This window comes from Grampus griseus (genome assembly GCF_964374135.1).
Source record: "Grampus griseus genome assembly, chromosome: 15".
Lineage (NCBI taxonomy): Eukaryota > Metazoa > Chordata > Mammalia > Artiodactyla > Delphinidae > Grampus > Grampus griseus.
The window spans coordinates 62,801,064-62,828,788 of NC_139009.1; the positions used below are offsets into that span (position 1 = coordinate 62,801,064).

The following is a 27,725-nucleotide window of genomic DNA, read 5'->3' on the forward strand; positions in this document are numbered from 1 at the left end:
TTGGGTCTTTGTTGCTACACGTGGGCTTTTTCTAGTTGCGGTGAGCAGGGGCTACTCTTTGTTGCTGCGCGCAGACTTCTCATTGTGGTGGCTTCTCGTTGCGGAGCATGGGCTCTAGGCACACAGGCTTCAGTAGCTGTGGCACGCGGACTCCAGAGCACAGGCTCAGCAGTTGTGGTGCACGGGGCTTAGTTGCTCTGCGGCATGTGGGATCTTCCCGGACCAGGGCTCGAACCCGTGTCCCCTGCCTTGGCAGGCAGATTCTTAACCACCGTGCCACCAGGGAAGTCCCTCATCAGTAAGTCTTTTATCCCTCCTGATTTCTAAGACATTTTCATGTGCACTGCTGCCATTGTTATGTGCTTCTTCCATCTTTAATTTGCACAGATGTGGCTTAGGACCCTATTTACCCTGTTAGATCTTTTTCTCTCCTGCCTCTTGACCTTTTGGCACCTGGTCCTTTCACTTAACGTAGTTTTATCCCTCCTGTTTTCAACATCTCTCTATTTAATAAGTGTGCCTTCACTATCATTATTAATAAATCTGTTGAACAGGACAGTTCCGAGGACAGAGCCCTGTGGCAGGCCACTACAGACCCCCCCCCGCCCCGCAGTCGATACACCACTCTTACTCTGAGCGGGGCATGGCCATTCAGCCATTGGTGAGCCAGCCCATTCAGCCTGTCATTTTCCATAGCTGTCCCTCAAAGGGGTCACAGCCAGCCTTGTGGAACTTCAGTGTCTGCAACCTGATTCGCAAACCCAGGGCCTTGGCAAGGAATACAAATGAATGAAGTGATAATTAATTCAGGCAATTAATAAATAATCCCTCACTCCTGGCCTGGGTTTCAAGAAGGCAGTGCAAATGATGTGGCGGGGGGTGAGCTGGAGCAGTAGTCAGTGCTCAGTGGTAGACGAGGTTGCCGGGCAGGAGTGTGGACCTTCAAGAAAATCTGGGTTTCATGTGAAATTTGATTTTTTTTTTTAACATTGGCAAAACAAACATAAAAGCCAAACAAAACAGATTTGTTTTGTGGCAGATTTGACCTGCAGCCCTTGAGTTTGTGACATCCTTACCTCCTGGTCCCGTGACCACACAACACAAAGCACTAAGATTAGTTGCGTGTTGATGGGTTGATGGCCTTCATTGAACCTGACTCCTTGAGGTCCCTTTGGTTACCCACTCAGGGCTCTCACACGGACTGAACTCACCCAGTGTTCCGAAAGTTGGGGGTGATACTTGCTCTTTTCTCACCTGTTGTTGGCACCTTCTCCTGACGGCAAGTTTCTTCCAGGATCACTGGCAGGTGTGAGGAATGTGTCAGTGGGATCCCTTGGCTGGGAAAACTGGAATTTAGAGTTTCTTAAAGTCTCCCACCCAGCTTGGTTTCACTTTCCTCTTATCTGTATCTACTCTTCCTTTTCTTTTCTCTTTGGTCTGAAGAGCATTTTCCTTCCCAGGGGATTCACAGGCACAAGAGCGGGCCTAGCCCTTCCTTGTTCTTCTTACTCACACACCAAAAATAACTTTTAAAAATCCTTTTAGGGCTTCCCTGGTGGTGCAGTGGTTGAGAGTCCGCCTGCCGATGCAGGGGACACGGGTTCATGCCCCGGTCCGGGAAGATCCCACGTGCCGCGGAGCGGCTGGGCCCGTGAGCCATGGCTGCTGAGCCTGCGCGTCCAGAGCCTGTGCTCCGTAACGGGAGAGGCCGCAACAGTGAGAGGCCCGCGTACCGCAGGAAAAAAAAAAAAAATCCTTTTAGTTGTCTTGACCATTTGGGGAAGCCTCAGCTCATGCAGCATTAGTCTTCCTGACACTGTTTTTGTAAATCCATGCTACTCTCTCATGTTTCTTCTTGTTTATGCCTGCTTCTTCTGTCTTTTATACATAAACATGTAAACATGTAAAATTTGATCACTTCAGATTTTGTAGCCTTTGCAGCCACGTTAGTTTAGGTTTCGAAGAAGGAAGGAAGGGAGAACTGGGTGATCAGCCACATTCCTGGAGGAAAGGTGTTTGTTCCTAGTTTCTAGTTCTGAAAGATAGTAGTCTTCCACCGGCATCAGGGAGAGGCTGGCGTATTCCATGGCCTGTGGGGCAGACGGACGGTGGACTGGGCAGGAGGCACAGAAGTCATTACGATTGGGCTCTTGTGCTGAAGGAACTACCATCTGGTGGGGGGAGGCAGCTGCTTGGCAGGTGATAAGTGCTAATAGAGGCACGTTTAAGGTGCTGTGGGAGCCTAGGGGAAGGAGCATCGGTCAATCTGCGAACCAGGTCAGAGAGGAGGTGACATTGAGCTGATGCTTGAGGGGATAAGCCAAAGAGACCTCACAGAAGCTGGGAAGGGCATTCCAGGCAATGAGAACTGCGTGTGCAAAGCTCAGAAAAGCATGTTGGAAAAGCATGAGGGTCCTTAGTGGCCAGAATTGCAGTGATGAGAATGAGATGGGAACCACAGGCTGGGGCCTCTGCTCATCTCCCAGAGGCCTGTCCCAAATCCCAGCTCCCCGCTACCGCTTTGGAGCCCATGATGGCCACGTTTGACAATCTGGGGACTAGTATCATTTAACCATCTGTTTAATATACTGTATATTCTACCTGAGGGACTAATTTCTTTTTTACAGGTCTTTTTAAAAAATTTATTTGTTTTGTTTATTTATTTTTGGCTGCATTGGGTCTTTGTTGCTGCACGCGGGCTTTCTCTAGTTGTGGCCAGCGGGGGCTACTCTTAGTTGCGGTGCACGGGCTTCTCATCGCAGTGGCTTCTCTTGTTGCGGAGCATGAGCTCTAGGTGCGCGGGCTTCAGTAGTTGTGGCTCGCAGGCTCTAGAGCGCAGGCTCAGTAGTTGTGGCGCATGGGCTTAGTTGCTCCGCTGCATGTGGGATCTTTCCGGACCAGGGATCGAACCCACGTCTGCTGCATTGGCAGGCGTATTCTTAACCACTGCGCCACCAGGGAAGTCCCCTAATTTCTCTTTTAACTTTTTATTTTGATAGAATTTAAAAACTTATAGAAAAGGTTAAAGAAGAGTACCTGGGACTCCTGTATACCCAAAATTGTTTACATTTTGCCGTATTTGCTTTATCATTTTCTCTGTGTGAATATATTTTTATATATGCATATACTTTTTTCCTGAACCATTTGAGATTAAGTTGGAGATACCCTTTATCCTTAAATGCTTCAGTGTATGTGTTCTAAGGACAAGGACATTCTTTTACATAACCATAGTATAGTCATCCATGTCCAGAACACAGAGATTGATGTGATGTGATCTTATCCACATCCATATTCAAATTTCATAAGTTGTCCCAATGATGTACTTTATAGCTATTTCCCCCCACTCCAAGATCTAACCCATGAGCATGCATTTTGCTGTCTCTTTAGTCTCGTGTCAGCTGGGAGAGATGTTTGTTTTTCTTGTCTTTGAAATTTTTGGAGAGAACAATCCAGGTGTTTTCTAGCATACCCTTTAGTTTCTGTTTATCTGACGTTTCCTATGATTAGATTTAAGGTTATATGTTCTGGCTGCACGTCTGTGTGAGTGATGTTATATTCTCCTTCTCAATGTTATCATATCAAGAGACACATGATGTTGGTTTTTTCCCAATATTGGTGATGATGATAACTTTGATCATTTGGTAAAGGTGGTGTCAGCCAGATTTATTTCTCCACTATAAAGTTGCTGTTGTATTTAAGTTATTTTTGAAGAGATGTCTTTCGTGTTGTTTTTTTGGGTTTTTGCGGTACGCGGGCCTCTCACTGTTGTGGCCTCTCCCGTTGCGAAGCACAGGCTCCAGATGCGCAGGCCCAGCGGCCATGGCTCACGGGCCCAGCCGCTCCGCGGCATGTGGGATCTTCCCGGACCAGGGCACGAACCCGTGTCCCCTGCATCAGCAGGCAGACTCTCAACCACTGCGCCACCAGGGAAGCCCTGAAGAGATGTTTTGAGGCCATGTATATATCCTGTGCTTCATCAAGCTTTCACCTGCTATTCGTAGCATCCATGATGAGTTTCTAAATCCTTCTATGTCCTTCTGTATTTTTCATTGGCATTCTACTGTAAGGAAGGTCTTTCCTTTCCGGTGGGATGAATTCTTGCAAACTCAGATCTGCCTCGTATTACCTTTTAACTTGCTGGACTGGACTCTGGGCCCACTTCCTCTCGTTCTCTCCACCTTCAGTGTGCTTTGGGTGGACATTAGATGAATAATGGTGGTTCCTGGGAAGCTTGGCTCTTCTTCCAGGCAGCACCTCACTTGTCATTGGCGTGACTGGCTTGGCGTGGGGCTAAACACACACTGTATTGGATGATCAGAGTTTCCTCAGGCCTAGGGCTGGGTGGGAATGTTGTCTTGTCAGCTCTCTGAGCTTAAGCGAGGACAGTAATGGGCAGAGAAAAGAACTGTGGGTTCCTTCCCCTGAGAAGCCATGACTGATTCCTTGTCCAGGCTGAATTCGTTAGTCCAAGCTGCTCCTTCCCTGCCCGTTCACACACAGCCTTCGCACTTCTGGTGCATTGTTACACGGATGCTTAGTTAGCTTTCTTTTCCTCCTGACAAAAAACAAAGGTTCTGGTGTCACTTTGGTCATTGTGAGTTAAAGCCCTCTTTGTGTGTCCTCAACAAATGCCTGGTTTCAGGGGAGTTTCATCGGTGTGGCTCAAAAAGGGTCTGAGCAACATTCAGAATTCTGCGTTAGGAGCTCTTAAAGACCTGCTCTCTGTTTCTGCAGTGCAGCCAGCTGAGCCATGAGGTGCGAGAAGATGAGCTGAGGTTCAAGCTCTATCAGAGACAGGGAGGGTTTGCAAGGAAAGCAGGGTTAGTTGTGCCTCTGAGTGGTGTGGTGCAGGACAGTGCTTTTCAAATACTGTGGCTCATCTTTTCCCCTTTTGTTCCTCCTCCTCTCTCTCTCTTCAGACAGGCTCAGAGCTCAGCCCAGTTGATGGACCTGTTCCAGGTCAGATGGACTCAGGGCCAGTGTACGATGGGGACTCACGGCAGCTAAGCGCCTCAGGGGCGCCAGTCAATGGTGCTAGAGAACCTGCTGGACCCAGTTTGCTGGGCACTGGGGGTCCTTGGCGAGCAGAGCAGAAGCCCGACTGGGACGTGACCCCAGGACCAGCTCATACTGCTCGCCTGGAAGATGCCCACGATCTGGTGGCCTTTTCGGCTGTGGCCGAAGCTGTGTCCTCTTATGGAGCCCTTAGCACCCGGCTCTATGAAACCTTCAACCGTGAGATGAGTCGCGAAGCTGGGAACAACAGCAGGGGACCCCGGTCAGGGCCCGAGAGCTGCTCTGCTGGCAGCGAAGACCTTGACACGCTGCAGACGGCCCTGGCCCTCGCTCGGCATGGCATGAAACCACCCAACTGCAACTGCGATGGCCCAGAATGCCCTGACTACCTCGAGTGGCTGGAGGGGAAGATCAAGTCTGTGGTTGTGGAGGGAGGGGAGGAACGGCCCAGGCTCCCAGGGACTCTGCCTTCTGGTGAGGCTGGTCTTCTGGTGCCAATCACCAGGCCACTCCTCAGCTCTGAGGTCCCTCATATACCTCCTCCTCTGGAGGGCCTGCCCCTGTCCCAGAGTGCCCTGAGTATCGCCAAGGAAAAAAACATCAGCCTGCAGACCGCCATTGCCATTGAGGCCCTCACACAACTCTCCTCTGCCCTCCCCCAACCTTCTCATGCCACCTCCCAGGCTTCTTGCCCCCTTCCTGAGGCCTTGTCCCCTCCTGCCCCTTTCAGATCTCCCCAGTCCTACCTCCGGGCTCCGTCATGGCCTGTGGTCCCTCCTGAAGAGCACCCATCCTTTGCTCCTGATAGCCCTGCCTTCCCTACAGCAACTCCTAGAACAGAGTTTCCTGAAGCCTGGGGCACTGACACCCCACCAGCAACTCCCCGGAGCTCTTGGCCCATGCCCCGCCCAAGCCCTGATCCCATGGCTGAACTGGAGCAGTTGTTGGGCAGCGCCAGTGATTACATCCAGTCAGTATTCAAGCGGCCCGAGGCCCTGCCCAGCAAGCCCAAGGTCAAGGTCGAGGTCCCCTCTTCCTCCCCATCCCCCATTCTCCAAAGGGAGGCCCCCACACCGTCCTCAGAGCCCGATTCCCACCAGAAGGCCCAGACGGCCCTGCAGCAGCACCTCCACCATAAGCGCAGTCTCTTCCTGGAACAGGCCCACGATGCCTCCCTCCCCCCTCCCTCAGAGCCTCCTCCCGGCTGGTGGGCACCACCCAGCTCACCTGCCTCACAGCCATCCGACAGACCACCCAAGGAGAAGAAAAGGAAGCCCCTGGCACCAGCTGGAGGTCTCGTGGGAACAGACAAAGCTGGCCCTGGGATCAAGCCCAGTGTCCGGAAGTCCATTCACATCAAGAAGTCCAGGCCACGGGAAGCACAGCCCCTCTTCCCACCTCTGCGGCAAATCATCCTGGAAGGGCTGAGGTCCCCAGCCTCTGAGGACGTGCAGGCACATCCACCTGCCCCCGTTCCTGCCTCACAGGGCTCTGCTGTCCCCCTGCCCCCAGAACCTTCTCTTGCGCTATTTGCACCTAGTCCCTCCGGGGACAGCCTGCTGGCCCCTACTCAGGAAATGAGGTCTCCCAGCCCCATGGCAACCCTGCAGCCAGGCTCCGCTGGCCCTCTTCCCCCTGCCGATGACAAGCTGGAAGAGCTCATCCGGCAGTTTGAGGCTGAATTTGGGGATAACTTTGGGCTTCCTGGCCCCCAGTCTGTGCCCATTCAGGACCCCGAGAACCAGCCAACCTGTCTCCCAGCCCCCGAGAGCCCTTTTGCTACCCGCTCTCCCAAGCAAATCAAGATCGAATCTTCAGGGGCTGTGACTGTGCTCTCAACCACCTGCTTCCATTCAGAGGAGGGAGGCCAGGAGGCCACACCCACCAAGGCCGAGAACCCACTCACACCCACCCTCAGTGGCTTCCTGGAGTCACCTCTTAAGTACCTGGACACACCCACCAAGAGTCTGCTGGACACACCTGCCAAGAGAGCCCAGGCCGAGTTCCCCACCTGTGATTGCGTAGGTAAGTCCTCCTGGGTGTCAGGGAAGGGCAAGGGGATGTGACCTGGCAGGCTTGGATTTCTAGGCACTGTTTTTTATCTGGAAAACATTCACTGTGGGCCAGACACCGCACCGGGGCCTATGGGCACAGAATTGAGCTCCAGGCTAGTGGAGAAGACATTGAAGGAAACTGATGGTGATGCCGTGTGGTGTATTGTGTGTCGGTGGAGGCGCTTTGTCATACAGATTGAGGTGAAGGCATCGTGGAAACCTTCCCGTGGGAGGTGGTGCTTGTGCTGAGGCCGGTGGGGCTGTCGGGTAGAAAGAAGACATACTGAGAAGAGGGAATAGCTTGGGCAACGGCTCGGTGGCTGTGACAGGGTCGTGCTAATTTAGAGGGCTTATGCTCTGGGGGAGCGAAAGGGGAGGAGTCTGTGTGGAGATGAGCAAAAGGTGGCTAGAGCAGCAGGCAGGGGCCAGATCTTGCGGGGCCCAGCGAGCCACAGTCGGGAGTTTGACTTGATCTCTGGTAATACATCGTGAGCTCCTGAGGGTTTTAAAGCAAGTGATGACCAGTCATCACCTTGTGCTTCTGAAAGACTATTCCGGCTTGTGGTGGGGAGGAAAGGTTGGCGGGGGAGCCTGTAAGAAAGGTATTGTTGTGAGCCAGGCAAGAAATAACAAGGGCCTGTACTGAAAGAGTAGGTGGGCAGAGGCTGCAGAGTGAGTGGCCTCTGAGGAGGGGGGCTATGGGGATGCAGACCGCTCAGGTCTCCGCCTTGGTGGTGGGGGGCACTGAGAACACGCGTGTGGAGAAGTGGCGAGTTCTGTTCGGACCGACTGAGTTTGAAGGGGCTGAGAGATTGGAGGTCGGGCTCTGAGTTAACGGGTTTAGATGTAGTTAGCATTCAGGTGATGGTTGAAGCCATGGTGTGGGTAAGAGCACTGAGGAATTGGGTCTGTTTCTGAGCCTTGTCTTCTGGAATAGAAGTAGGGCCCCGGGCCTCTGAGGACTGTTCCTGGGGATGTCAGCTCTCTCCAGGGAGGTTGTGGATGCCTCAGGAAACTCCAGGTCCACTCTAAGCTGTGGTCCTCTGCTACTTACCAAGCATTCCATAAAAGATGTGTGTGTTGCAGATGTTCGCAAAACACACGATGCTGATGCTGAGCATGTTGAATTCTTGTGATTTTATGACACACAAATAGGTCTTATGAAAAGCCTGTCTTCTCTGCTTGTTTAAATACACTAATATCCGGTCAATTGTGTGATTTGTTGGGATGTTGTACCCCAGTCAGTAAGGAGAAGCTGGGCTGTCCTGTCCGCTCCAGCTACCCCAGAATCCTGGGGTACAAGACAGTGGGGCCAGTGACAAAGAATCACTTGGGGAACAAGGAAAAGTTGGCCCCAGTGCTTCTCTCTGGGGGGAACAGATGTGCAGCATCCTGCCAAAGGCTCACAGACGTGCTCTGAGATTGTGGTTTCCACCGAGGGCTGACCCTCTTCGTTACCGGGTTTAATAATGATGTGACTTTGAATGCCCCTAATTTCCCACCATTTGGGAGAGACTTGTTCTGATCATAGGAATTGGGGCCCCACTTTCTCTCTTTGTGTTTTTATGTGTCTGGCCTATCTTCCTGTGTTTAGGGCCTCATTTGCTCTTTCTCCCCCTCCGGGGTAGGAAATATTCTTTTATAGGGCTGAGGACATAGTTGATGCATAATAAATATTTTAATTGTGGAATTCAATTATATAGATATTATGTTTGGTCAAGCTAGTTTTTTTATTTAATTTGAATTTTAATCCCATCACTTCCTCATGCCTAAAATGAAAGTGCTAATAGTACCCTTTCACCAGGGTTCATCTGAGGATTAAATTAGTTAATATGTATAAAGCCCTTAGGACTGTGACTGGCATGTAGGAAGAACTGTAAGTGTGCTTAGCTGTTACCAAGCCTATCAAGTGCAAAAAAGCAACAGAAAGGTGTAAAAACATATGTATTATGAAGGGAGAAAAGTGTTGGCTGTTACTTTATTCATCAGTCATTTATTGTTTACCTAGCCCAGTCCTAGTGACCAATAAGATAAAAATTAAGAGAAACGGTTCATCTTTGAAGGACTTTGTGGTTTGCTTGAAGAGACAACACAAACAATGAAATATCCAGTCGCCCAATCAGCGGGTATCTGCCAGGTGTCTGTGCTGTCATATGGAAGTGGTTGAACTGTCAGAGTGCTCTGAAATACCAGGCTTGGCTGTCATCATGGAGGGTAATGCTTTACTTAGGAAACTATTCAGAGCTGGGTTTTGAAAACTGTAATGAACACAGATGGGGAGAGGTGAGTAGGTAGCCACTCCAGACTGAGGAATTTATGAGCACCGTCTAGGAGCATACATGAGCAACCTCGCATGAGGTAAGGCCACTAGCACACAGTGGACCCAAACCCTCAGTGTTCTCCTTAATTCCTTAGGCCAGAGGAGCCCCCTAGCAGAGGGGACAAGTCTCAGCTAGTGAGCAAAAAGCACAGGCAGTAGACTGTCAGCATCAGAGAAACCCAGTGTGGCCATGCTGGCAACCTGTTGCCTTGGCAGGCAATTGGATGGCGGGAACAGTGGGCAAGAGGTAAGGTGAGCCACCACCACCAATCATCTGTTGCTCCCATTTGTAGTTTATTTATATGTAATACAGATAAAATATTTGTATGCTATCTAATGTAAACAAAGAATTAGAAGCAAACCCCCCTTGTGTTGTTAAATGTTAAATTATGGGAAAACACTGAAGTGAAAACAGCAGACACAAAGAGTAGTTAAATGATCAGCTCACCTAGGTTAAAAAAAATAGAGAAAAGACTAGAAGGAAATATACCACCAGTGGTTGTATCACTGTTCAGACTGTGGGTGACTTTTCCCTCATTACGTTTTCTGAATTTTCTCTAATGACATATGTATTTTATAATCAAGAAATATTTTTGAAAGTACCTCCTCCTAGAAGTAGCACAGAAGAGTGAAGAGTGATAATCTTGTGGCAGACCACTTAGGAAGCTACTGAGAATAGCAATAACCACCACAACAATAGTAATAGAATATGAAACACTTGCCCTATTCCAGGCACTGTACCAAGTGCTTTGTAGTCACTACCTCATTTAATCCTCTATAACATCTATATGAGGCGGGTACTGTCAGTAGTTCCATTTGAGTGATGAAGAAAGCAAAATTAGATTCAGTGATTTACCCAAGTCATAGAGCTAGCGGATGGTAGAAGTGAGATTTGAACCTAGGCAGCTGGACCACCATGTCATACTGTGATTAAAGTTGTTTAGCTGAGAAATGAGTCCTTCTAAAACAGTGGTATTAGGCATGAAGAGGGCCAAAGAAGAAAGCATTCACTTGGAAACAGTTTCTGGAGGTGTTGAGGTTGTGTTAGGGAAAGCCTCCACGTCTGGACAGGTGCTTTCATCAACTGGTTTGATGAACTTGTCTTTGCGAACTCAGGCTCGGGCGGGACAAGGGTTAGGAACGAAGCTTGTTCACTCTGGGATTAATGTTAGCTAGGAACCATCTCATATTCCAGAAACTCAGCCCCTCAACAGTGGTAGATAGAAAGGTGCAGATTGTAGGTCACTATAATGAAGAATTTTCCGTAGAAGCGACAGTGAAATTTGGAGATGCCATTAAGCGCTCATAACAGGCAATTTAAGTATGGAAACAACTTTATAAAAACATGGAAAGGTCTTATAGCAAAAGAAACCTAATATTCAAGCTCCATGGTGATTTTTGGCAAATAAGCAATTTTGGCCAATGTGGGCATCACCAGGTAACCAAAAACTGCCAAACACCAAGAGCATTGTCTTACACTTGTATGAAGATTACAGGTGTTCTGAAGGTATGGATGGGATCCATATCTACTTGTTCTCTGAATCTTGAAATACTAGAATTAAAGGTACCCCTTGAGGCTTCAAAGAAATAAATTTAAAAGACATGAAAGGAAATGCTGTACTCCAAAAGGTAGTATGATAGGTACAGGCTTGAGAAAACAGCACAAGTTGAAGTTCTGCATTGAATTATTGGGAGAAGAGAGTATTGGCGCATTCCTAATATGTAGGGGCACACATTGGAGATTCCCCTAACCACCACTTAGCCTTCCTGTAACACTTCTGTCAGAGGCAGGATGATGAACTGCAATGCCTGTTGGCTACGCCCTTTATGTACTTTATCTATTCTCAGAAATGGGGACATTCACAGGGAGAGCCAGCTTAGGACAGGGAATGAGTCCAGATGATGTTTTAGTGGGAAGAGCATCCTTTGAGATCATCTGCTCATCATTTTATAGATAAGGAAACAGGTCTGTGTTAACTTTCAAGTCTTGTCCTGATGTCTCTGAGGAGCAGTCCACAGGTAGCTGGAGACATTTAACCATAGCAAAAGCAATAAACTGAGACATAGATCTTAGAGGTTGTTTTCATAGGAATGCTGTATTTTTATCCAGTTGCTCATCCTGCCCTAAAGAAGTAGCCAAAGGTGAATACAAGAAAAACATCTCCTTTGCCTGCCTGAAGCATGGTAAAAGTTTGGGTGAGGGAGGGATGTTGCCCAGCAGACGTGGCTGATAGCAGCACCCACTGGGTGACTTCAGTATGAGCCACAGTTCTGAACAGGGGGACACAGAGACTGACCTCTGTTTACAGTAAAGTCTGTTTCCTGTAGTTTTTATGAGAATGTATTTTCCTCCTTTGTATGCAGTTTGAGATGAATAGGAACTTCGTGTCTTTAAAATATTGTTTTGGCAATAGAGTATTTGTATACCAGTATAAAGTGGGGAATAAGACTCTGGGTAGGAGGGTATCAGAAAGAACTTCCTGGATGAAGCGATGTCTTATGTGAGTTTTAAAGGATAAGCAGAAGTTTAATAGATTAATAGGGAGAAAGTAGAGTGTTCTAGGCAAAGGGACATGAAGATTATAGAGATGAAAAATACACGAAAAACCACATGAAGACGTGTAGGCGAGAAAACATGGAGAAATACAAGTAGTTCTGGTATGACTGGTGTGTTAGATGAAAGATTGGGAGTGGCTGGAGAGGAGAGTTTCAGGGCATGAGAGGATGATACCAAAGGCAGAGAGTTTGCAAGCACAGGCAAGAAATTATGTGTGCCTGAAGTAAGAATGACATTGAGTAGGAGGAAGGAGAGGAGGAGTGGATAAAAGAAAGAATGAGAGAAAGAACTAACTGGTTCAGTGACCTGTTGAATGGAGGAGTAAAGGAGAAGCAGTCACAGATGACTCCTGAGGTTCCAGGTTGGATGACTGGGTAGATGGTGGCGCCATTCACCAAGATTTGAAATACTGGCGGGGAAGCAGGTTTGGGTGTATGACTTTGACATGTCTGGGGGACCAGCAGGTGTGCATCCAGTTGGATCTGCGAATCGGAGGTTCTTCAGCAAACTGATGGTAGTTGAAGTCTCAGTTATACACAGTTCACCAGGCTGACTATGTAGATCAAGAATGGAGGATACTGGGACTTCCCTGGTGGCGCAGTGGATGGTACTCCAATGCAAGGGGCCCAGGTTCGATCCCTGGTCAGGGAACTAGATCCCACACCCATGCTGCAACTAGGAGTTCGCATGCCGCAACTAAGGAGCCTGCCTGCAGCAACTAAGACCCGGTGCAACCAAATAAATAAATATTAAAAAAAAAAAAAGAATGGAGGATACTGTCTTTTAGGGTAGAGAATCTCAAACAGGAGGCCATGAGGGAAGTATGGAAGAGATGTGGGAAGAAACTGAGGAGAGGATAGGTTAGAACAAAGAGATAGTTTGGGAGAGCCAACAACATCACTACTGAAGAAGGGTCAGTATTTAAGGTCTCATGTGATTTGTTATTATATGCATACTAGTCTTTTCAGTTAAATCCCGGGTTCCTTAAGAACAGGGACTCAGTGTTGTATTTCTAAAACATCTAAACTGGTGCCGATCATATGGTGGTGCTCTACATATTTTTTGGTCAACTGGTCAGCCTTATTCTACCTCCATATTAAATTCTACAAAGACGTCAGATAGGTTTGGGCATGATCTCCTTACCTTTAATCTTTGTCATCAGTGAGTGTGCCCATTGTTTTTTTTTTATTATTTTAATTAACTTATTTATTTATTTATTTTTGACTGCGTTGGGACTTCGTTGCTGCTTGCGGGCTTTCTCTAGTTGCGGCGAGTGGGGGCCACTCTTCATTGCGGTGGGCAGGCTTTTCTCATTGTGGTGGTTTCTCTTGTTGCAGAGCACAGGCTCTAGGCATGCGGGCTTCAGTAATTGTGTGTGGGCTCAGTAGTTGTGGTGCGCGGGCTCAGTACTTGTGGCTCACGGGCTCTAGAGCACAGGCTCAGTAGTTGTGGCGCACGGGCTTAGGTGCTCAGCGGCATGTGGGATCTTCCTGGACCAGGGCTCGAACCTGTGTCCCCTGCATTGGCAGGCGGATTCTTCACCACTGTGCCACCAGGGAAGCCCGAGTGTGCCCATTGTTATGAAAGTCTTTCTGCTACCAGCAGACCCAGCATGCTGCCCATGAACTCACAGGCAGATGACCTGAGATTTTAGTTTTAAAAAAGTTCACCTGGCACACCTGATCCAGGGTGGGGCCCAACCATCTGCCTGCCCACGGTGTGGATTTGTGATTGCCAGGAGGCAAAGTTCTAGCCGTCAGTTATTGACTTTCATGCAAGTGGAATTAGTTATATAAACTTAAGGTGTTTGGCTTTACGTCCACTAAAATTACATCAGGAAACTGGAGCATTATATAGGAAAAAGAAGATGGGTACAGTAAAACCTTTTGTGTGATTTTGACACCTATGCATTAACTGTACACCAGTTATCAACCGTCTCTTTTTATCAATGTCATAAAGAAAAGAAATGCTTCAGCCTATACCTATACCTGGCTGTGAGGTTCCCCACTGGGAAAGTGTGGGTGCCCTAGTCTCTGTGTAGAAAGGTGGTAGAGAAGGTGGAAGGTTCATTTAGAAATTAAGGACCCCTCTTTCTGCTAGGTAGTAATGAGTAGTTTCTTGTGTTTAATATCTCTTGCTGATAGCACAAAGGATACATTTCATTCTCTCCCCAGCCTAGTGCAAAAGTGGAACAGATCATATTTTTCTATTTTGAGTATAAAATTAAGTGCACAGGGGAAAAAAAAGCACCTAGAGCCACATAACCAGCATTTCCTCAAAAATTGGATCTTGTTCTCCTGAGCTCTACCCCAGAGCTTTCTACTATGTATTTTAGGAAAAAAACGTCGCTTCCCTCACTGCTCAAAGAGAGACGTAAAAGAGATTTTACTTTAGGAAGAGTTAAGCCATTTCCTTGCCCTGTCACTTAACCTCTATGGAAAAGGAAGAAATAGTACACTGGGGACTAAAAGGAAAAATGATGACTTAACAGTAAGATAGCAAAATACTCCTTTTCTGAAACCTGGTGAAAGGGACCAAGACAAACAAAAATGTAAGAGGAAATTTCATCAACTGAAATTTGAAAATGGCCCCAGTCTTAAACTATGAATTCCAAGTGCTGTCTGCCAACTAAAGATGAATTTGAATTGAAAACAGTGATGACATGAGGTATATACAACTCCCAGGGTTAGGAAAAACAACAGTGGAGGCTCAAAAGGACTCCCCAACTTGGAGAGGTGGGCTGGAGACCACACATCTAGCAAGCATGCACTTTGGAAAGTCTCCTTTTCCTGCTCTTCTCCAGTTTCTGATGGGGTTAAGGTCTGGGGTGAGGATGGTTGGCTGGAGAATATGAGAAGCCATCTTAGGAGCCAGCTTTGCAGCCAAGGGCCAACAGCACCAAACAAAGGCCATTGTGTAGAGGAAAATATTTGCTGAACCACCAAACAAAAATTCTGCAAACCATGGGGCTTTATTTCAACTTGATGTCTTGTCAGAGTGACCAGCCCACTCCCATATGAGGAAATAAACCAAAATCTTAGCATCAGGACAGAGCACAGCCCAAGCCTCCACACACGAGCGTACATACACATTGAGAGGCATTGGCTCCAAGAAACAGAGGGCATGTAGAGATGACATTTCCCAGCTGCAGCTGTCCACAGCCAGCCCCAGATCCTCATAGGCCACTGAACTTTTGAACTAATAATTGAAACCTCCACAACATCTAATTCTCTAAGCTTAATTTCTAAGGGAAGAATTTGAGTAGTATCCAGGTAAATACAGAAGAATAGGGAGATTCTACGCATTCTGCTTTTGGGCAAATGAGTCTAGACCCGTGGCTTTCAACTGAGTGCTCTTTTACCCCTCTTCACCCCAGGAGACATTTGGCAATGTCTGAGGACATTTTTGGTTATCACACCAGTGTGGTTCTACTGGCATCTAGTGGACAGAGGCCAGGGATGCTGTTAAACATTCTACAATGCACAGGACGCCCCCCCCGGGCCCCCCCCCACACCACCCCAATAAAGAATTATCTAGTCCAAAGTGTCAATAGTGCCAAGGGGGAGAAAGCCGGGAGCTAAACTCCATTGAAAGACCAATTAACAAGCAAACAAACAAAAAATTCAACGTGCAACCCATTCAGATTCTGTGGGGAAAAGTAGAGGGATTAAATAGGATATTCAAGTGAAGACTTACATTAGGAAATACAAGAAGAGTTTGAACAACTAATTTATACCTTCAAGAAAGTTGACTAAAATGTTCATTGTGAAACCAGAAATGAAAGATGAGGTCCTAGATTAAAGTGACAAAGAAGTCACAAGAGGTATGGATTAAACTGCAGAAATGTGCCACTTCACAAAGCACTTACAGTGCACTAGAAGCTGCAAAAAGCAGAATCAGGGTTACAGAAAAAGCCAATCAGTGAGGAAGAAGGACAGGCTTGAAAGACTGCTCCAAAGTAGAAGAAGAAAATAGAAATGAACATAATCAGAGTGGAGATAAGGGATACAGAAGAGAGGCAGGAGGGATCCTCCACAGATTCATTCTGTCGGGAATATTGGGAACATTTGCTGGTGTTTCCAGCAAAGATCATGAAACAAATTGAACACAGGCAAGAGTCAAAGATAAAATAGAAAATGTTTTTTAAATGAAAGAAAATGAATAAAAATTGACAAATAATCTGGATGAACTTCAAGATGAATTCCAAGGATGAAGAATTCCCTACAAATAAATTAACCAAAAATTAAGTTGGTCATACATACTTGGATTTTTAAATTTTTTTTTAATTTTTTTTTACCATTTAAGATATACTTTTCAAAAACATTCTCTTAGGGACTTCCCTCATGGTCCAGTGGGTAAGACTCCGAGCTCCCACTGCAGGGGCCTGGGTTCAATCCCTGGTTGGGAAGCTGGATCCCGCATGCATGCCTCAACGAAGATCCCACATGCTGCTGCAGCTAAGACCTGGCGCAGCCTAAATAAATAAATTAATTAAAAAAACATTTTTAATGTTTAATTTTTTAAAAGCATTCTCTTAATTGAAACACATATTGGAAGGTATGTAAATTGTAAGCATACCTCGGAGATATTGTGGGTTTGGTTCCAGACCACTGCAATAAAGTGAATATCACATTAAAGTGAGTCCCATGGAATTTTTGGTTTCCCAGTGCTTGTAAAAGTTATGTTTGCACTATACTGTAGTCTGTTAGGGGTATAATAGCACTATATCTTAAAAAAAATAAAAAAGTACCTTAATTTAAATACTTTATTGCTAAAAAATGCTAACTATCATCTGAGACTTCAGCGAGTTGTAGTTTTTTTTGCAATAGTAACATCAAAGATCGCAGAGTACCATAACAAATACAATAATAATGAAAAAGTTTGAAATATTGTGAGAATTACCAAAACGTGACACAGGGACACGAAGAGAAGCAAATGCTATTGGAAAAATTGCACTGATAGACTTGCTTATCGCAGGTTTGTCAGAAACCTTCAGTTTGTAAAAAACATAGTATCTGCAAAACACAATAAAATGACGTATGCCTGTACAGTTTTACAAAAAGCATGTACTTGTGTAACCACATCTAGATCAAGAAACAGAACTTTACCATCACATCAGAAACCTCCATATGCCCCCACCCAGTCACTTACACCTGACTCCCTAAAGCCAAGTATGGCCTGCAGACCAAGTCTGGTTAACATCTGTGAGCTAAAAACAAGTTTGTTAGGTTTTTAAATTGTTTTTAAAAATCAAAAGAAGAATAGTATTTCATGACTCATGAAAATTATATGATGTTCAGATTTCAATGTCGAAGTTTCAGTGAAACACAGTCACCCTCATTTGTTTACGTACTGTCTGTGGCTGCTTTTGCTCTACATTAGCAAAGAGGAACAGTTGCCACAGACACTGCATTCCCTGCAAAGCCTTAAACGTTTGTCATCTGGCCCTTAACATAAAAAGTCTACTGACTCCTGTCCTAAGGTAAGTACTATTCTAATTTCTAACCACGTTGATCAGTTTGGGCTGTTCTTGAACTTCACATGTACGTATTTTATATTCTGGCTTCTTTTGTTCAGTGTTGTATTTGTGAGGTTCATCTGTGTTGTGTAGCAATATTTGTAGTTCATGCATTCTCATTGCTATATAGTATTCCATTTCATAATATGAATATACCACCATTTATCCATTAGATTGTTGATGGTCTTTTGGATCGTTTCCAATTTGGGGTTATTATGAAGCATGCTGCTATAAGACGTTCTTATATACATCCCTTGGTACATGTATGTACACACTTATATACTTCTATTGGGTGTATACCTAGGACTGAAATTGTATGTGTTCAGCTTTTAGTAGGTACTGCCCGTTTTCCAAAGTGGTTGTAGCCGTTTAAACTCCCACCAGCAGTACTCCACATCTAAACCAGCAAATGGTATCAAAAGACTTTCTGCCATTGTGGTAGGTATATCATCACACCTCATTGTGGCTTTAATTTACCTTTCCCTGATCACTAATATATGTCCTCTTTGGTAGAGTTCAAGCCATTTTCCCATTTCTCTGTTGTGTTTCTGTCTTTTTCTTATTGATCAGTAATGTGAGTTCTTTGTTGGATATATGAATTGCAGTTCTCGGGATATTGAGATAAAATGTTTGGCTTAAGAATTCTATGCCCAATAAAGTTGCCATCCATGTGTAAAGACCTCATAAAAACATTTCCAAATATATTAGAACTTAAATTTTCTGGAGGTGAATCAAATAAGTAACAGATCGGGGAAGCTGTACTGTGAAGGGGCTGGCAGTGAACGCTAAATGTATTATTTTTCTGAAACAAAAGGTAATGTATTTATTTATACTAGAACTTTGTTTTATATTAAATATCTCTTTTATAATGGGGGGTGAAATATGTTCACAAGGATACCAACAAAAAGCAGGAGGTAAAGTGAGGGAAGAGGTGTGAGAAATTGTATAAGGGTGCTGACTTCTTTCTTTCCCACAGTACCATTAGCATTACTAAAAGCATACTATAGATTGGTGGGGCAGGGGGAAGTAAAAGAAAATACAAAATCTATTTAAAAAGATAGGAAAGAGGGCTTTCCCTGGTGGCGCAGTGGTTGAGAGTCCGCCTGCCGATGCAGGGGACACGGCTTCGTGCCCCGGTCTGGGAAGATCCCACATGCCGCGGAGCGGCTGGGCCCGTGAGCCATGGCCGCTGAGCCTGCGCATCCGGAGCCTGTGCTCCGCAACGGGAGAGGCCGCAACAGTGAGAGGCCCGCATACTGCAAAAAAAAAAAAAAAAAGGAAAGAAAACAAGGAAACATAAACATGGAAAATATAAAATGACAGAAGACCATGTACATGTTACAGTAATAAGTATAAATAGGGTAAACTCATCTACTGGATTTGATTAATAGCACTAGACAGCACTAAGAATGTTAATAAACCTCATTTTACTATGGGAAAACAGAAGCATATATTTGTCACTGATTCAGAGCATATACTATATTCTATAGAACCTTACCCCAACCTTGCAGAGTATTGTCACCTGTCTGGCACTGTAACTAACTACAAGCCCATTGCCACGCTAAAGATATATATATAAAATGAGGATATATATATAATGATATATATCCTCATATATATGTAAATATATATACAAATTAGGAGAATTAAATTTGGGAATGTCTACTAGTTTTATAACTAAGCATATTAGGCTGTAAGTCCAGTTTCTTCCCATAGAATATCTTCTCCCCCGTACAGACATCTAATCAAGGAAAGGGAAATGCATGTATATGTGTGTATATATATATATGTATAATCAGGGAAAGGGATGTAATTAAGAAAAACAAGACTTCTAAACAACTACTTGGGATGCCTTGTAAACAGCAAAAGGGAGAGAATGACTTTGGTATTGCTTGACACTTGGAGCTGTGTCTGCCCTTTGTGTGTTAGTGGCCTTCCCAGAGGAGCTTGACCATCTATTATAATTTTCAGGTTAGCTTGGTTTTGGAGCTTCATATCTTTTCCCCTAGCTGCTAGGATAGAGTTGCCAAGATTTTCTTCTGAAAATCTCCTTTCTCTGCCTTTAACTGTAATTTTGAGTTTTTCTGATTTGGGACAGAAGGTAATCACCAAAAACTACATTATATTCTAGTTCCAGTGTGACACCCTACAGTCAATCCATTACTTTGACTTTTCTCCAGACAGTAGAAACTAGAAAAGAGCCCAGAAGCTCTGGCATATTCCTGTGTTCTATTTTCCATATAGGCTGTAGTATTCTAGCACCTGTAAAGAGATTTCAGACCACTACTTCCAACACCCATATTCTTACGTTCTCTCTCCCTACGCAAACCTTGGTCTCTTTCCCTCCCCCACTTCACATACATCCTTCTATAATCCTCTCTGTCTTATGGTTCAAAACAGTGCATATTTGGAGCAAGTAATTTTTAATCATTTAGTTGAAAAGGATGAAAACATTTAAGCATGGATAGGTTGAGGACTGTGCTAGGTACCTTACATATCATCTAATCCTCAACAAATCTAAAATATAGAAACATTACTTTCACTGCTCTAAAGCTCATAAGGGCTGTGTAACTTGGTCACAATCATACAATTTGTTTGGCAGAGCCTAGACAGCAGCTACATACTGAGTTCATATTATACACCAAATACTGCACTTGGCCCTTTATGTATTTTACACAAGAAGGTGTGAGGATTAGAGAGGCTGGGAAGATAACTCATCACAGTTGCCCAGGTCTCTGTAAAATCTGTGTTCATTCTGCTGTGACATGGTAACAATAAAAATGTGATACATGGTAACAATAAAAATGTGATATTTTTGTTGTATGAAAGGTGCTCTGGGAGTCCAGAGGGAAAAGGAGAAGTCCAGTGGGGTTTCACAGAAAAGGTGGCATTTAAACTAGGCCTTATGACATGAGTTTTTCCAAAGAAGGAAAGAAATGAAAGCACTGTGGTCAATGAGAAAACGTGTTTCAAGACACAGGAGTATTGCATGGCTGTGTAAAAGAAGCTGTGGTAGCTGTCGCAGGATGCAAGGCTGGGCAGTGTGCAGAGATGGCTCCTCGGGGGCCTTGTGGACTGTGTTCTGGAATTTGGGTTCTGTCTTCTGTCTAGCATGGAGTCATCAGTGGGAACTGGTCTGATCAGATTTCTGTTTTGGAAGTATAACTGGTGGTATTAGGTAGGATGACCTCAGAGGGCTGAGACCAGTTAGGAGACCATGACAATAATACAAGGGGGGATGAAGAGTCTCCATGAGCAGAAACCATAAGTGATAGACAACTTGCATCAGTTCATCTACTGGGATGCACATACCATTGCCAACCTTTTGTTTGCTTGTTTTAAACTAGGAATACAGCTGAACTCATTTTCACAACATGAGTCTTACTCTTACCCTTATTCTTAGTGTGGGTAATGACATATACACCTTTAGGCTTGCATATGTGTGTGTATATACTAATGTATATGTGATTGTGTGTGTATACTAACTATAGCATATTACACATGCTATACTGAAATTTGCTTGTTTCCTCACTTAAAATATCTCGGAGGTTATTTTTTGGTCAGTATATCTGAAGCTGCCTAACTCCTTTTGATAGCTGCTTAGTATTCCATTATATGGTTGTGCTATAATGTATTTATAATACATAATGTATTATGGACATTTAAGTTTCTGATATTTTGCCATTAAAAATGATGCAGTGAGGGACTTCCCTGGTGGCGCAGTGGTTAAGAATCCGCCTGCCAATGCAGGGGACACGGGTTTGAGCCCTGGTCCAGGAAGATCCCACGTGCCGAGGAGCAACTAAGCCCGCGAGCCACAGCTACTGAGCCCGCGTGCCACAACTACTGAAGCCCGCGCGCCTAGTGCCCGTGCTCCACAACAAAGAGAAGCCACCGCAATGAGAAGCCTGCGCACCGTAACAAAGAGTAGCCCCCGCTCGACGCAACTAGAGAAAGCCCGTGCACTGCAATGAAGACCCAACACAGCCAAAACTAAATAAATAAATTTATTTTAAAAAAGATGCAGTGAGTATTCTTGTATATACAATATCACTTTGTACATATGCAAGTATATCCAAATTCCTAAAAATAAATTCTTAGAAGAATTTGACATTCTTTGAAATTACTGAGTCAAACAGATTGGGCATTTGTAATTTTAGTATATTGCTAAATTACTTTCCATACTGCCTGTTTTCCTGTACCCTCACCAACAGGAGGAGTTATCAGACTTTGATGGTGACTCATCTGAAGGGTAAAACTGGTACTTTATTGTACCTTTACATATGTTTGACCCATTTTCATTCCCTTTCAAAGAACCAGTTTTATCTTTTTTTCATTTATCTCTTGTATTATTGACCTTATTTAGCTGTAGGAGTTCTTGATCTGTTAAAGAAAGCAGTGTTTGTCTGGTGTGAGTTCCAGATATTTCTCCCCAGTATTTGTCTTTTGGCTTGACTTTTGGTAGTTATTACTATAAATTTTTCTCTAGTTATATTTATCAGAGTTTTTGGTGTGTGTGTGTTGGCTTCAGAATTTCATGTTATACTTAGAGAAGACCTTCCCACTTCTATGATTATTTTTAAAAACTCATCCATTGTTTTTCTTCTAGAACTTGTATAGTTTAATTTTTTGTATTTAAATCTTTCAACCACTTGGAATGTATTTTGGGGTAAGTTATTAAGTGTGGAGCAAAATTTTTTCCTCAGTTGTTCCAACACCATGCATTGAAAAATTAATCTTTCCCCATTGACTGGAAATGCTATAAGGTATCTTCTTATATATGGGTCTTATCTACCCAACTAGACCATACACTTTTTAAAGCCCCAATTAGTTTTGTCCTTCTCGCTTTCCCGATAAAACTGAGCATGATGTTCTGCATAGAACAGGTATGACATTAATTTTTTACCTTTTAAAAATTGTGAACTCCGTATATAGGCAAGTACACAAAGCATTCATGTACAGTTTAATGAAAATTTATAAAATGAACACCTGTGTAACCATCACCTAAATCAAAAAGTAGGCCCTTTCCAGTTCCCCAGAAGTCCCCTGTATACCTTTCCCAATCACATTCCTCTCCTGTCCCCCAGAGGCGACCACTCTCTTGACTTGTGACAATGATTTCCTTGTATTTCTTAAAGATTGAGCTGTATGAAATTGCCATTTCTGTAGGCAAAAAATCATTTTTTTATATTTTATATTTCAATTTAATAATTTTACCACCTATGTATGGATCTCTAAACAGTATAGTTTGGTTGAACCTGGTTTTGAATGTCATTTAGATATAATCTTACTGTATTCTGTGCTGTGCTTCTTTCACTAACTATGGTGGTATGGTATTCAACCATTTTGTTGCAGTTTGTCAATTCTCATTGCTGGATATATGCCATTATATGATTCTACTGTGTTTTATTTATCCATTCCACTGTTGCTGGATTATGGGTTGTTTCCCATTTTGACTACTGCAAATATGTTGCTGTGAAAATCCTTGTACATTTTTTGATGCATGTGGCCAAGATTTCCTCTAGGACAGGATCAGCAAATTAGGGTCCCCTGCATAGTTTCTTGTTTTTGCTTGTTCGTTTTATTAACTTTTTACTATGAAATAATTTTACATTTATAGAGGATTTGCAGAGTTGGCACAGAGAGTCCCTGTATGCCCTTTATCCAGCATCCCATAATATAAACATCTTACATATTTATGGTACATTTAAAACAGACGTTAATGTTGGCACAATACTATTAACTATAGACTTTGGATTTCGTCAGTTTTTCCACTAAAGTCCTTTTTCTGTTATAGGACCCATTGCAGGATAACACATCACGTTTAGTTGTATGTCTCCCTAGACATGAAACAAATTTACGCACTGTAGTACAGTATTTGTGTAAAGTTCTTTTCGTTTGCAGCCTTATAGTATCCAGTCAATGTAGTATTTTCCAGAGTTACTATTACATCGTCTTTTGAGTCTCATTTCTTTCACTTAGAAAAACTCATTTAAAAATCATCCATGTTGTTGTGTGAGTCAATAGTTTCTTTTAATTGTGGAGAACTTCACATAACATAAAATTTATTTATTTTTAACATCTTTATTGGAGTATAATTGCTTTACAATGTTGTCTTAGTTTCTGCTCTGTAACAAAGTGAATCAGCTATATGTATACATATATCCCCATATCCCCTCCCTCTTGCGTCTCCCTCCCACCCTCCCTATTCCTCCCCTCTAGGTGGTCACAAAGCACCGAACTGATCTCCCTCTGCTATGCGGCTGCTTCCCACTAGCTATCTATTTTACATTTGGTAGTGTATATATGTCCATGCCACTCTCTCACTTTGTCCCAGCTTACCCTTCCCCCTCCCCGTGTCCTCAAGTCCATTCTCTACGTCTGCGTCTTTATTCCTGTCCTGCCCCTAGGTTCATCAGAACGATTTTTTTCTTAGATTCCATATATATGTGTTAGCATACGGTATTTGTTTTTCTCATTCTGACTTACTTCACTCTGTATGACAGACTCTAGGTCCATCTACCTCACTACAAATAACTCAATTTTGTTTCTTTTTATGGCTGAGTAATACTCCATTGTATATATTGCCACATCTTCTTTATCCATTCATCTGTGGATGGACACTTAAGTTGCTTCCATGTCCTGGCTATTGTAAATAGTGCTGCAGTCAAAATTGTGTTACATGACTCGTTTTGAATTATGGTTTTCTCAGGGTATGTTCCCAGTAGTGGGATTGCTGGGTCATATGGTAGTTCTATTTGTAGTTTCTTTAAGGAACCTCCATACTGTTCTCCATAGTGGCTGTATCAATTTACATTCCCACCAACAGTGCAAGAGGGTTCCCTTTTCTCCACACCCTCTCCAGCAATTATTGTTTGTAGATTTTTTGATGATGGCCATTCTGACTGGTGTGAGGTGATACCTCATGGTGGTTTGTGTGTTTGTTTTTATAAATGTATTTATTTATTTTTGGCTGCATTGGGTCTTCGTTGCTGCGTACAGGCTTTCTCTAGTTGCATTGAGTGGGGGCTACTCGTTGCGGCGCACAGGCTTCTCATTGCAGTGGCTTCTCTTGTTGTGGAGCACAGGCTCTAGTTGTGCGGGCTTCAGTAGTTGCGGTGCATGGGCTCAGTAGTTGTAGCTTGCGGGCTCTAGGGCACACGGCTTCAGTAGTTGCAGCACATGGGCATAGCCTCTCCACGACATGGGAGATCTTCCCGGACCAGGGTTTGAACCCATGTCCCCTGCACTGGCAGGTGGATTCTTAACCACCGTGCCACCAGTGAAGTCAGGCCCCTCACTGTGGTTTTGATTTGCATTTCTCTAGTGATTAGTGATATTGAGCATCCTTTCATGTGTTTGTTGGCAATCTGTATATCTTCTTTGGAGAAATGTCTATTTAGGTCTTCTGACCAGTTTTGGATTGAGTTGTTTGTTTTTTCGATATTGAGCTGCATGAGCTGCTTGTATATTTTGGAGATTAATCCTTTGTCAGTCACTTCGTTTGCAAATATTTTCTCCCATTCTGAGGGTTGTCTTTTTGTCTTATTTATGGTTTCCTTTGCTGTGCAAAAGCTTTTAAGTTTCATTAGGTCCCATTTGTTTGTTTTTATTTCCATTTCTCTAGGAGGTGGATCAAAAGGGACCTAGCTATGATTTATGTCAAGGAGTGTCCTGCCTATGTTTTCCTCTAAGAGTTTGATAGTGTCTGACCTTATATTTAGGACTTTAATCCATTTTGAGTTTATTTTTGTGTATGGTATTAGGGAGTGTTCTAATTTCATTCTTTTACATGTAGCTGTCCAGTTTTCCCAGCACCACTTATTGAAGACACTGTCTTTTCTCCATTGTATATTCTTGCCTCCGTTATCAAAGATAAGGTGACCATATGTATGTGGGTTTATGTCTGGGCTTTCTATCCTGTTCCCTTGATCTATATTTCTGTTTTTGTGCCAGTACCACACTGTCTTGATTACTGTAGCTTTGTAGTATAGTCTGAAGTCTGGGAGCCTGATTCCCCCAGCTCCGTTTTTCTTTCTCAAGATTGCTTTGCTATTCAGGGTCTTTTGTGTTTCCATACAAATTGTGAAACTTTTTCTTCTCGTTCTGTGAAAAATGCCATTGGTAGTTTGGTAGGGATTGCATTGAACCTATAGATTGCTTTGTGTAGTATAGTCATTTTCACAATGTTGATTCTTCCAATCCAAGAACATGGTATATCTCTCCATCTGTTTGTTTCATCTTTAATTTCTTTCATCAGTGTCTTATAGTTGTCTGTATACAGGTCTTTTGTCTCCTTAGGTAGGTTTATTCCTAGGTATTTTATTCTTTTTGTTACAGTGGTAAATGGGAATGTTTTCTTAATTTCTCTTTCAGATTTTTCATCATTAGTGTATAGGAATGCCAGAGATTTCTGTGCATTAATTTTCTATCCTGCTACTTTACCAAATTCATTGATTAGCTCTAGTAGTTTTCTGGTAACATCTTTAGGATTCTCTATGTACAGTGTCATGTCATCTGCAAACAGTGACAGCTTTACTTCTTTTCCGATTTGGATTCCTTTTATTTCTTTTTCTTCTCTGATTGCTGTGGCTAAAACTTCCAAAACTATGTTGAATAATAGTGGTGAGAGTGGACAACCTTGTCTTGTTCCTGATCTTAGAGGAAATGGTTTCAGTTTTTCACTATTGAGAATGATGTTGGCTGTGGGTTTGTCATATATGGCCTTTATTATGTTGAGGTAAGTTCCCTCCATGCCTACTTTCTGCAGGGTTTATATCATAAATCAGTGTTGAACTTTGTCGAAAGCTTTCTCTGCATCTATTAAGATGATCATATGGTTTTTATCCTTCAGTTTGTTAATATGGTGTATCACATTCATTTGTGTATATTGAAGAATCCTTGCATTCCTGGGGTAAACTCCACTTCATCATGGTGTATGATATTTTTAATGTGCTCTTGGATTCTGTTTGCTATAATCTGTTGAGGATTTTTTCATCTTACGTTCATCAGTGATACTGGCCTCTAGTTTTCTTTCTTTGTGACATCTTTGTCTGGTTTTGGTATCAGGGTGATGGTGGCCTCATAGAATGAGTTTGGGAGTGTTCCTCTGCTATGTTTTGGAAGAGTTTGAGAAAGATAGGTGTTAGCTCTTCTCTAAATGTTTGATAGAATTCACCTGTGAAGCCATCTGGTCCTGGGCTTTTGCTTTTTGGCAGATTTTTAATCACAGTCTCAATTTCAGTGCTTGTGATTGGTCTGTTTATATTTTCTATTTCTTCCTGGTTCAGTCTCGGAAGGTTGTTCTTTTCTAAGAATTTGTGCATTTCATCCAGGTTGTCCATTTTATTGGCATATATAGTTGCTTGTAATAATCGCTCATGATCCTTTGTATTTCTGCAGTGTTAGTTGTTACTTCTCCTTTTTGCTTTCTAATTCTTTTTTTTTTTTTTTTTTTTGCTGTATGCCGGCCTCTCACTGTTGTGGCCTCTCCTGCTGCGGAGCACAGGCTCTGGACACACAGCCTCAGCGACCATGGCTCACGGGCCCAGCCGCTCCGTGGCATGTGGGATTTTCCTGGACCAGGGCACAAACCTGTGTCCCCTGCGTCGGCAGGCAGACTCTCAACCACTGTGCCACCACGGAAGCCCCTCTAATTCTATTGATTTGAGTCTTCTCCCATTTTTTCTTGATGAGTCTGGCTAATGGTTTATCAATTTTATCTTCTCCAAGAACCAGCTTTTAGTTTTATTGATCTTTGCTATTGTTTCCTTCATTTCTTTTTCATTTATTTTTGATCTGATCTTTATGATTTCTTTCCTTCTGCTAACTTTGGGGTATTTTTGTTCTTCTTTCTCTGATTGCTTTAGGGGTAAGGTTAGGTTGTTTATTTGAGATTTTTCTTGTTTCTTGAGATATGATTGTATTGCTGTAAAGTTCCTCTTAGAACTGCTTTTGCTGCATCCTATACGTTTTGGGTCATCGTGTTTTGTGCTTTTTTTTTTAACACCTTTATTGGAGTATAATTGCTTTACAGTGGTGTGTTAGTTTCTGCCCTATAACAAAGTGAATCAACTATACATATACATATATCCCCATATCTCCCCCCTCTACGTCTCCCTCCCACCCTCCCTATCCCTCCCCTCTAGGTAGTCACAAAGCACCGAGCTGATCTCCCTGTGCTATGCAGCTGCTTCCCACTAGCTAGCTATTTTACATTTGGTAGTGTATATATGTTCATGCCATTCTCTCACTTCGTCC

General features: G+C 43.6%; 1 protein-coding gene across 2 annotated transcripts in view; it reads left to right on the top strand.

The window, feature by feature from the left end:
- The window catches only part of TET3 (tet methylcytosine dioxygenase 3), a gene marked incomplete at both ends in the record, with an annotated part of 106,250 nt that overhangs the window by 46,954 nt on the left and 31,571 nt on the right, over positions 1-27,725 (top strand). For both annotated transcript variants that reach the window (XM_082672455.1, XM_082672456.1), the window contains one exon: positions 4,920-7,041. In XM_082672455.1, coding sequence (XP_082528581.1) covers positions 4,920-7,041 — 2,122 coding nt within the window. The remainder of the gene's footprint in view (positions 1-4,919; positions 7,042-27,725) is intronic.